Source organism: Trichechus manatus, unplaced genomic scaffold, assembly GCF_000243295.1.
Source record: "Trichechus manatus latirostris isolate Lorelei unplaced genomic scaffold, TriManLat1.0 scaffold00030, whole genome shotgun sequence".
Lineage (NCBI taxonomy): Eukaryota > Metazoa > Chordata > Mammalia > Sirenia > Trichechidae > Trichechus > Trichechus manatus.
The window spans coordinates 18,129,057-18,141,371 of record NW_004443966.1 but is presented as its reverse complement, the minus strand read 5'-3'; the positions used below and the strand labels follow the sequence as shown (position 1 = coordinate 18,141,371).

Sequence of the window (12,315 nt, the reverse complement as noted above, 5' to 3'; positions counted from 1 at the left end):
ATAGATAAAATCATGGGCTGTGATTTTTAGTCACGAAGTCATAGAAATGCCCCATAACATTATTTTAAAATGAAAATGCCAGATAAACTCACCTTACATTTAACAGGATCATGCCAATTTTCTCCACAGTTAAAGCTGTTAAGTGACAAAGGGTTAAAAGAAGTAAGTCCTACCTACTTTAAGTAAATAAACAAAACCAACCAACCAACCAGTTTCATGGTTGGTATTTCCATCAATTTCTGTTGTTGGCTGCCTTCGATTTGGCCCCAACCCACGGTAGCCCCATGCACATCAGGATCGAACTGTCGTAACCCATAGGGTTTATCACTGGCTGATTTTCCAGAAGCAGATCACCAGGCCTTTCTTCCTAGTTTGTCTTAGTCTGGAAGCGCCACTGAAACCTGTTCAGCATCACAGCAATATGTAAGCCTCCACTCCACAGATGGGTGGTGGCTGTGCTAGAGGGTGCCTTGGCCAGGAATCGAATCCCGGTCTCCCAAATAGAAGGAAAAGAATTCTACCACTGAACCACCACTGCCCCCACCAATTTCTAGTGACTGGCAATTACAAGAGCAGGAATCATTTCTGTTTTATACTACAGTAAACTACCTAGAATTTAGCATTACGACTAGTATGTAGTGGGCACTCAATCAATATGTGTGAAATGAATGACTATAAAAGCATAGACATGCTTCAATGACAATTTCATAATATCTATCTAAAGAGCTACCAAACTGATAAGGCCAAAAAAAGAAAAAAAGGAAAATCAGTTTATCTAGACATGTATTGATCTGATAGTTTTTATATCTAGAGTTCTTTGCTGTAACCATTCCAATTAAAAACAAACTGAAATCATTTTCATTAATTTAATAATTGTTGCTAAGGCATCTCAGACGGTATTTACAACTTAAATTTCAGCCAATGCTTCATCAGTATATACTTAATCTTTTATTTAATACCCCAAATGAAGAGTAAGAGTCTGACTTTGTAATATAGTTTAATACAAATGCATAGTAAACTATGTGGAAATCATCAAACAGGTCACATCTTTGCATAAGCCAAATAAATAAACTACAGCCTTGTAAAGAGAAGTGGTACCAGTCAAGGTTTAAAAAAAAAAAAAAAAAGACGGGGGCTAAATGTTCTCTAAACCAAAACCAAACCAGCTGCTGTCGATTCCGACTCATGCTGACCCCATGGGTGCAGAGCAGAACTTCTACAGAGGGTTTGCAAGACCGTGACCTTTTGGAAGTAGATTACCAGGCAAGTCTTCTGAGCCACCCCTGTGTGGGTTCGAACTACCAACATTTTGGCTAGTAATCAAGCACTTAACCATTTATGCCACCCAGGGACTCGCAAGTAATTTGGGAATGTCAAAAATTCTTTGCACAGAAGACAAACTATTGATTTAAATAAAGTCCTGATAATGGTTACTTCTGGAGAGGAAGATGGGGAATGGGATGGAGCAGAGGACTAATGGGCTTCAAATGTTTATCTGTTGTATTTCACTTTTCAACAAAAACAAAAAAACTAATTTTGATAAAGCTAGGTTGTAGATATCTAGGTGGTTATCTTGTTAGTCTCTATATTTCTGTTAATGTTTCATACTAAAAATACATTTGAAAGTACATATGGAATCAATCAATCCAGAGACTCTGAAATTTGCTCTTGAACATACAGTAGCTAAAGCAAAAAGAAGAAATGATGAAGAGTTGAACAGAAGATTTCAAAGGGCAGCTCAAGAAGACAAAGTTTTATAATGCAATGTGCAAAGACCTGAAGTTAAAAAACCAAAAGAGAACATACTCAACATTTCTCAAGGTGAAAGAACTGAAGAAAAAATTCAAACCTCGAGTTGCAATGTTAAAGGACCGATGGGCAAAAAACTGAATAATGCAGGAAGCTTCAAAAGAAGATGAAAGGAATAGAGTTACTGTACCAAAAAGAACTGGTCAACGTTTAACCATTTCAGGAAGTAGCATACGATCAAGAACCGATGGTAATGAAGGAAGAAGTCCAAGCTGCAGTGGAGGCACTGGCGAAAAACAAGCCTTCAGGAACTGACAGAATACCAATTGAGATGTTTCACTGAACAGACGCAAAGCTGGAAGTGCTCACTTGTATATGCCAAGAAATCTAGAAGACAGCTACCTGGCTAACCGACTGGAGGAGAACCTATTTGTGCCCATTCCAAGGAAAAATGATCCAAAAGAATGCGGGAATTATCAAACAATATCATTAATATCACACACAAGTAAAATTCTGTTGAGTATAATTTAACACATGGTTGCAGCAGTACATGGACAGGACACTGCCAAAAATTCAAGCCGGATTCAGAAGAGGACGTGGAACAAGGGATATCATTGCTGATGTCAGATGATCTTGGCTGAAAGCATAGAATGTCAGAAAGATGTTTTCCTGTTGTTTTATTGACTATGCAAAGGCATTCAACTGTGTGGATCATAACAAATTAAGGGTAACATGGTGAAGAATGGGAATTCCAGAACACTTAATGGTGTTCATGTGGAGCCTGTTCAGAGACCAAGAGGCAGTCATTTGAACAGAACAAGAGGAAACTGCATGGTTCAAAATCAGGAAGGGTGTGCATCAGGGTTGCATTCTTTCACCATACTTATTCAATCTGTACGCTGAGCAAATAATTCGAGAAGCTAGACTATATGAAAAAGATTGGAGGAAGACTCACTGACAACCTGTGATATACAGATGACACAACTTTGCCTCCTGAAAGTGAAGAGGACTTGAAGCACTTACTGATGAAAATCAAAGACCACAGCCTTCAGTATGGATTACACCTCAACATAAAGAAAACAAAAATCCTTACTACTGGACCAACAAGCAACATTATGATAAATGGAGAAAAGACTGAAGTTGTCATGGATTTCATTTTACTGAGATCCATAATCAATGCCCATGGAAGCAGCAGTCAAGAAATCAAATGAGATATTGCATTGGGCTAACCTGCTACAAAAGACCTTTTAAAGTGTTAAAAAGCAAAGATGTCACCTTGAGGACTAAGGTGTAGCTGACCCAAGCCACAGTATTTTCAATCGCCTCATATGCATGTAAAAGCTGGACAACAAATAAGGAAGTCCGAAGAAGAACTGATGCATTTGAATTACGGTTTTGGTGAAGAATACTAAATATACCATGGACTGCCAGAGAATGAACAGTCTGTCTTGGCAGAAGTACAGCCAGAATGCTCCTTAGAAGTAAGGATGGTGAGACTTCATCTCACATACTGTGGACATGTTGTCAGGAAGGACCAGTCCCTGGAGAAGGACACCATGCTTGGTGAAAAAAAGGAAGACCCTCAACGAGATGGACTGACACACTGGCTGCCAACAATGGGCTCAAGCATAACAATGATTGTGAGGATGGCTCAGGACCAAGCAGTGTTTCATTCTGTTGTACACAGGGTCGCTATGAATCAGAACTGACTCAATGACACCTAACAACAACAACAACATATAGGATCAAATTGACAACAGCAACTCAAAAGGTTAGACAGGAAGCCTAACGGCACCTAACAACAACATGGAATCAATCAGACTCCACCCTTTGACAATAGGGTAGATTCTTAAACAATTCATATTTAATCTTGGAATCAACTACTTATCAGAACAGCCATGTATTTTATACGTATTTAATCTCAGTGAGTTTATCTGTTCTTTATGGAAATATTTATTAAAAATGATGTTTAATTCTAATTCTGCGGATGTTTGGAGATTTAAAAAAAAAAGATACAGAATACCAACAAGACATAGTATTGCTAGCTCCAGAGCCCCTTAGCTTGACTTGGCTTCTCATTCCTTTGAGATCCTCAAAGGAATGGAAGATTTTAACTTTCTAATATGTGGAAATTTCCTGGTAAGTAAAATATAGAATACAGAGGCTGGAGAATGTGCTACAGAACTCCAAGAGCCCAGGTTAGCAAGAAAACTGGGGCCAGAGGAGACACAGGAAAACCATATTTAATCAACCATGTTACATCTTTCCAAATTTATCTACATGTTTTCCTTCTAGGAGTAAGAGTAAACTCGTCAAAATAAAGAAAGTAAAAAAAAAATCCTAATTGTGTATTTCATTTTCTAAGATATAATTTGAAAGGAGAGCAAAAGCCATAAGGAACCAAATGTAATTTGACAAAATAAGCAATAGACCAGAAACAAGAAGGACTGAGTTTCTGTTCCAGATCTGTAAGTTGCTGCCATACAGCTTACAGATGAGCTTACAGGAAGATGTCATTATAGCTGCATTTTTTTCCCCCACAAGAAAATACATCCAAAAGTCAGAGCAGCAGGGAAGAAGAAAAATTGTGTAAGACATGGCTTCTTCGCCATTTTTAAAATTAATTAATTTTTGTTGAGAATACACACAGCAGAAGATAAACCAATTCAATAATTTCTACATGTACAATTTAGTTACATTAACCATCATCCAATTCTTATTTAAAAGAAATATACACTATTTTAAAACAACATCACTCACACCTCCCCGTCTGAAGTAAACATTTTTTTTTTCCTACTATTTTACTGCCAAGAATAAGTCGCAGCAATAGAAAAGCTATATGCACTATTCCAATTTAGGAAATCACTTGCTTACCAAAATTGGCGCCCACATTTGCAGCGAACAGGTTTAGCATCAGGATACTGGACTTTAACAACATGGTGGCAGTCTGGGGCAGGACACCACTTTAACAGTCGATTGCACTGAAACACAAGTAGGAAAATAAAAACGACAACAAATTAAATCATAATACAAGTAATTTTTATTTCTAGGACACCAAGCAATTATTTATACTGCTTCCCTAGTGTGCAAGGTGAAGGATCTGCTTGAGAGGGAAGGGGGTAATGGTGACACAAGCATATAAAAACTTGCCAACGAAACTTTAGTCTTCTATGGCAATGCTTCTGGATGCATTATTTTCCCAAGATTATAGAAACCTTAAAGACATAGTTTTATAGAATATGTGAAATATGGTATCTCTTGTTCTATCTTCAAAACATCACTGAGAAAGTTTAAGATAATTACCCATTATGTAATCATTAATGACCATTAATTTGTTTATGGTTCTATTTCGGGGCAATTTTCATAAGATGCAAGAAATCAGATATGCTTCTAATTGGGGAAGATGGTTAGATACTAAAAAAATTAGCTTGAGACAAGTTAAGGGATATATAAGAAATTTTTCTCCTTGACCGTAAGAAGCTCTTCTAAGAATCAAAAGCCAGTTCCTAAATCACAGGCAGAACACTTTATTTTAGTATCACAAAAGGAAATATAACTTTGAAGTGTTTTTATCGTGGAACCAAACATAGCTCTAGTTACACTCTGCATCAGAACTCAAAAGTCCACTGTCCATCTCAGAAAAATACTATTCCTAAAATATGCTGTCTAGAAGATCTGACCACCTTCAGTTTAATCCTTAACAGAAATAAAAATTACTTGCTAGAATTAAAACATCAAGTTACACTGATGCCCTTACACAGGGATTGGCACGTTTTTTCTGTAAAGAGCCAGACAGCTGGCTTTGGGGGACATACAGTCTCTGTAGCAACTACTCAACTCTGGCATTGTAATGCAAAAGTTGTCACAGAAGGAATGGGTATGGATGTGTTCCAGTAAAACTTTATTTACAAAATCAGGCAGGCAGCAGTTTGCCAATCTCTGCTCTGATATACAGAAGAAACATCACAAAAACAAATAACTACTGGCAAAGAAACCTAAAACAAGCAGAGATGTAGCAGAGTCAGACTCCCAAACATGATTAAACACCACATGATTGCTACAATTCTCCACTAGGAATTAAGAGGGATAAAGGATGAATACTGTAAAAATAATTTAATATCCAGCTCAAGATCTCTGAAAAGAGATCTACTTATTGGTTTGCCATGTTCTTTTGAGAATAAAGATGTTTTGGTATGCTTCATAAGTAAAACCCATAACCCAAGTGTATAGTAAAAAGATGTCTCTTACTAACAGAAGTATATGAGACAAACAGTAATATTTGGATTAACAAACAGAACTCTACATTAAAGGAAAGAAAATTCAGGAGAAATCACTTACCTCTACAAAGCTATTGGTTATTAAATGCTGATACTTTAATTTAACTTTTGAATCTGTGATCAGGCGCCTAAAACCAAAGAATAAAAATTGTTCATTAGGAAGTTTTCAACCAGGTTCCACATTTATAAAATATAATAAAAACTGTTTATGCCATGGCTATACAAACTGCCCTAAACTGAAAATAATGAAATGCACATATGTTATCAACAAATCTAATTGTACTAATCAAAACAGTAATTTCCAAGTTTCTATAATTTTCTTTTGGTAGCCTTTTCCGCCCCCGTGTTTCCTATACTCTAAACATTTTATTTTTACCTAGTTTGTATTACAGCCTAATGATTTACCAACTATTGCCAAGTGTAGGTCCCTTTCAGAGTCTTCTGACTCTGACATCTTGCCTTCAGATAGCAATTCTCAGCAGTTTGCTCCTCCCCAGGAACCCCATTCCAAGTTAAGTGTGAGAGACATGTTGTTGACAAGAATGTTAAGGAATGGATCCAGGTTTTGAGGGCCTTTTTCTGGATCTCTTTTGGTAATTTACCAGAAATGTTTAGTGATTACAACTTTGCTTCTCTTAGCCACCTAGAACATTCTATAATTCACAATAATTTCTAGAATTCATAGGGGCCCATGAAAGTGAGGAACCTGAAGCTTAAGCTTCATTAGTTTCTTGTTAAACACCTCTCAGACTGTGTTATAAGAAAATGGTGTCAAAACAGAAAAAAATAAAGTAACCACTGCCAAAAAGCAGGAAGAACTGTATCAACTATGCACACAGTCCAATCCCATTAAGATCTTTAACATGACCAAGAAAGCACTGTATAGTTTGGCCACATCTCACTGTTAAACTTCATATCCTACTGCTCTGCTCTCTTTCCACAGAACCCCACTGCTCCTGTGCCACTTTAAGTATACTCTAGTTACATTTATCTTTCCTCAAAAATAGTAAGCAACACCCTTCATCAGAGGCTTTGCATAGGGCTACCTCCCTTGGAAAGGAAAGAGAAGTATAACATGCTGGGGCTCTGAGGTGAGACTGCCTGGGTTTGAATACTGGCTTTAAAACTCACTAGTATGAATTACGGGCAAATTATCTGACCTCTTCATACCTTAGTTTACTAATCTGTAAAATGAGTAATAGAAATATAGTTGTAAGATTAGAACAGTGTCTGCCAAAGAATAAGCAATCAACAAACATCAGACGTTATTACTTCACTCAGCCAAAATATATTGTCAAAGTGTTAACAGTACTCACTCAAGGAGACATTCCCCGACAACTGCTTACACCAGTTTAGATATGAAGAGTTCAGTTCTCTCATGGAACCCTATACATTTCCTTTATAGAATTTACATTTGTTTAATGTCTGTTTTCCTGCTCCCCTAACCCCAACCAGACAATAACCAGGTGCCATCAAGTGGATTCTGACTCCTAGCGACTCTGTGTTTCCCAGAGCAGAACTGTGCTCCTTAGGATTTTCAATGGCTGATTTTTCAAAAGTAGATCACCAGCCTCTCTTCTGAGGAGCCCCTGGGTAGACTTAAACCTCCAACCTTTCTGTTAGCAGCTGAACGTATTAACTGTTTGCACCATCCAGGTTAAAAGTCAGATACATTTAAGCTCTGTGAAAAGATCCCTGTGTGTCCAGCATGTTGTCTGGCTTATAGAAGGGATTCAATAAATATTTTTTAAAAGACAAAACCTCTACATTTTACAGATGTTGAAACTGAGGTCCAAAAATAATTAGTGAGTTTGGCAGTTCCTCAAAAAGTTAACACAGAATTACCATATGACCCAGTAATTCCAATCCTAGGTATATACTCAAGAACACTGAAAACAGGTGTTCAAATAAAAACTTGCACATGGATGTTTATAGCAACATTATTCATAATAAGCAAAAAGTGGAAACCACTCAAATGTCCATCAATGGATGAATGAATAAACAAATTGTGGAATAACCCCACAAAAGAATATGATCCAGCTATAAAAAGGAATGAAGTACAGATACATAGTACAGCATGGAGGAACCTTGAAAACATTACACTAAGTGAAAGAAGCCAGACACAGAAGGTCACATATTGTATGGTTCTATTTACATAAAATGTCCAGAACAGGCAAATCCTAAACCCAAAAAACCAAACCCATTGCCCTCAAGTCGACTGCAACTCATAGTGACCCTACAGGACAGAGTAGAACTGCCCCACAGGAAATCCTGGTGGTGCAGTGGTTAAGAGCTACGGCTGCTAAACAAAAGGTCAGCAGCGTGAATCTACCAGGTGCTCCATGGAAACCCTATGGGGCAGTTCCACTCTGTCCTATACGGTCACTATGAGTCAGGATCGACTCGACAGCAACGGGTTTGGTTTTTTATAGGGCTTCCAAGGCTGTACATCTTTACAGAAGCAGACTGCCACATCTTTCTCCCACAGTGTTCTAACTGCCTAACTTCTGGTTAGCAGCTGAGCACTTTAACCAGTGCACCACCAGGGCTAGGCAAAGCCAGAGAGACGGATAAATGGTTGCCAGGTGCTGGGGGAGAAGGGAATGGGGAGTTACTACTTAATGGTATAGGGTTTCTTTTTGGGGTGATGAAAATGTTCTGGAATCAGTTGTGATGGTTTTACAACATTGTGAATGCCCTATAAACCAAGGAATTGTATTCTTCAAGATGGTTAAAATAATGAATTTTATGTTACTTGAATCACACCTCCAAAAAAAAAAAAACTAGTAAAACAACCAGACCCAAAGTCAGATGCCTCTTCTATTACCCATAATGCTTCTTTGATGTGACAAACTCTTGAACAATTTCTTACAGCAGACCCTAGCTTAAGGAGCTCTGGTGGTGCAGTGGTTAAGCGCTCGGCTGGTAACCAAAAAGTTGGTGGTTCGAACTCACCAGCCGCTTCCTGGAAGAAGGATGTGGCAGTCTGCTCCCATGAAGATTACAGCCTTGGAAACCTTGTCCTATAGGGTCACTGAGAGTTGGAATAGACTCGACGGCAATGGGTATGACCCTAACTTCAGAAGATATAAAACCTTATTTGGGTTCACAAGGACTGGCAAGAACAAAGGTCAGCCACAGTTATTTCCAACTTAGTTTACATGGTAACAGGGGAGGGAAAGAAAGTGACCTCCCATTCTTGAGAGTAAATACTTCTAAGAAGAAGGCAAGCATCACCCTGGCCATTAACTAGTCCATTCTCTTGACAAAGACCTGTTGCCAACACATACAGTACAGAATGACTTACATTATGCCAACTCTGATAATACAAGGCAGCTCTTGATGAAGGTAAATAAAATGACTTTTATATGCTACACAGAGTCAGATGCATTTAACTACTCTTGAGTTTTAAGATGAGACCTCATTTTTACAAACGAGACAACTGGAGAGTTGTGACTGAAATCAAGTGACATTAAACGCAAGGATGTTTTTACTATACCAACTGTTAAACCATGCCTTATACAGCAGTCTTGAATAAATCAATATTATACAGCTAATAGAAATTAGGAGGTGGAAAAGATAATGGTGAAGGACAGTACTGAGCACTGATTTCCTCACCTTAGACATTGTAGGGAGTTAAGATATACTGCTTAAAGCTGATGGAACAGGAAGTATCCATTAAAGAACAGCATTTAAGTTATTTAATTTTAAACTAATTTTTTTAAAAAAGAACATTTCTGTCCTTTTCAAAAGAGTGGGAAATTAGCCGACAGATGTATACGTTATTTACACCATGATCCTTAGAACTATTTTTAAAAAAATCCTGTGTAGGAGATGCAGTGCAATGGATTACTTTTATATGGCCTTTCTATAGCCATTGTCTTATAACTCTCACCAAAAGATTGGGTGAAACTATGCAAATAAGGTGCTTACGGTCCACCAAGGGGACTGGACCATGCAAATAAGGTATATGGAATCCTAATGAGGGGACTGGTCAATTTTGCCATCCCACTAGACTTAAAATAAGCCATCCTAGAGGTGGAAAGGAGGGACCTCACTACCATCAAGAAAGAACAACTAGGAGTGGAGCGTGTCCTTTGGACCCAGGATCCTTGTGCTGAGAACCTCCTAGAACAAGAGACAGAGAGAGGTGTTTAACACCAGAGATGGCTAGAGACGGCGAGAAGCAGCCGCAGAGAAACAGTGGCAGCAGAAGCAGCAGAACCAGGAGACTGGCAGGAGACGGCACAGACCCGCGGAGCGAGAAAGCTGAGCACCTTCAGGGAGGCGGCTTGCTGGCAAGTAGGGTGCCTCGGGGTACTTGGCAGAACTACGCTCACCAACCCACGGATCTAGAAAGCTGAGCGCCTGAGGCTTACTGGCAGAGTAGGGTGCCTCTGGGCACTTACCGGTGTAGCTAAAAAACTTTGTAACACTTACCCAAGCAGGGAAGAGGCTAGGCCGGCCCAAGAGGCCTGAGGGGCAGAGGGGCCAAGGGGCCAAGGGGCTGAGGGCCAGGGAGAGGCCTGCCTGTGAGCATGACTGAGAAGAAGCTGTCCTGATCAAAGAATTGTACCCTTAGTCGTTTCTGATCCTGAACTGTAACCTGTTACTTCCATAATAAATCCCATAATCGTTAAGTATTGTCTGTGAGTTCAACAATTTATTGAGCTCAGCAGAGAAGTAGAGAGTGCCATGGGAGGGACAGCTGGTGTCAGAATTGGTAAAAAGGTTGGAGGGTGGTGGTATGTTTGACTTCTGCCTCATAGGAATCAGCCTTGGGCCACTGATCTTGATTCTCCACTCCCTTTGTGAAATTAGAGGAGCTCAGACACCCTCGCAGTACCATTTTTACAGCAGGTTAAGCCTTTAACAAAGCATCTGGCATTAAGTCTGCTAGAAATGAGTGATAATGAGTTCCTGCCATCACCTCTTCTTGTCTGTTTCTAAAACCCATATATGAAACATTTTTAAACACACCTCATAGGATGTTGAATCAGAAAATCACAATTCCAGATGTGTGTTGTCATGGTTTGAATTATGTCCCCCCAAAAATGTGTATATCAGTTTGGCTGGGCCATGATTCCTGGTACTGTTGTGATTTTCCTATATGTTGTAAATCCTGCCTCTATGATGTTAATGAGGGAGGATGGGTGGCAGTTGTGTTAGTAAGGCAAGACCTGATCTACAAGACTGAACTGTGTCCTGAGGCAATCTCTTGAGATATGAAAGACAGAAGTGAGCAGTGAGACAGGGGGACCTCATACCATCAAGAAAGCAGTGCCAGGAGCAGAGTGCCTCCTTTGGACCGGGGTCCCTGCGCAAAGAAGCTCCTAGTCTGGGGGAACACTGATGAGAAGGCCAACAGAGACAGAAAGACTTCCCCTAGAGCTGACACCCTGAATTTGGACTTTTAGCCTACTTTGACTATGAGGAAATAAACTTCTCTTCATTAAAACCATCCACTTGTGGTATTTCTGTTGTAGCAGCACTAGATAACTAAGACGTGTTAATGCAATCACTGATTAACCAATCAAGATGAAACTAAACATACTACTTGAAGGTCTTGAAAGTCTTCACAGATTCAGTCTTATCTTTACCATCCCTCAGATTACTAGAGACAGTATATATAGTACAGGAAATTTAGACCCTAAATAACTTTACATAAAAAAACCAATAAACTGCTAAGATTAATAGAAATAGAAATGTATTTGGTCTCAAGTGATACATAATTAACAGAAATCGCTTTCATTAATATTATGAAAGCAACAAGGATAAATCTTGGGACAAAGAAAAAGTTCTGAAAGTACATTGTTACCTTTTTGAATTAGGAAGCATAGGTATATGAGGCCATGGTATAGAGGAGTCCCACTTAGCCTAACAGCCTTGATGGTATAGCTCAAATCAATCACTGAGTTTGCAATGATGACATGTTTATGAAGGCAAGGGAGAATAATATATTTCCAGTTACTTATTCAAAGATGTGTATCTATTATCTGCCAGTTACAAAAGAATAAAAAGGTGAATCCATTGAATCACTACTCTCAAGAATATGGGTCTAAGAAGCATTAAGAGTAAATAAATACTTTCAGTGTAGTGTTTCCAAGGTTACAGCCTCACATCCCAAATGGAAATAAGCAAAGGATTCAGTCAACATAAACAGGGTACCTTCTGTTATACAGCTTATGGCCTAAGAAAAAAACACAGACAAAAATATAGGCAATTACAAAAGTATAAAGTAAGGGAAATATGGGGGAGCTAAGGAGCTGACAGGATGTCTGTCCAAGCC

The 12,315-nt window shown here is 38.8% G+C and overlaps 1 protein-coding gene across 1 annotated transcript in view; it reads right to left on the bottom strand.

The window, feature by feature from the left end:
• Positions 1-12,315, bottom strand: part of ARIH1 (ariadne RBR E3 ubiquitin protein ligase 1) — a 112,324-nt gene that overhangs the window by 24,766 nt on the left and 75,243 nt on the right. The window contains exons 7-9 of the mRNA XM_023729819.1: positions 6,088-6,154; positions 4,624-4,730; positions 93-135 (exon numbers count right to left, since the gene is read on the bottom strand). Coding sequence (XP_023585587.1) covers positions 93-135; positions 4,624-4,730; positions 6,088-6,154 — 217 coding nt within the window. The remainder of the gene's footprint in view (positions 1-92; positions 136-4,623; positions 4,731-6,087; positions 6,155-12,315) is intronic.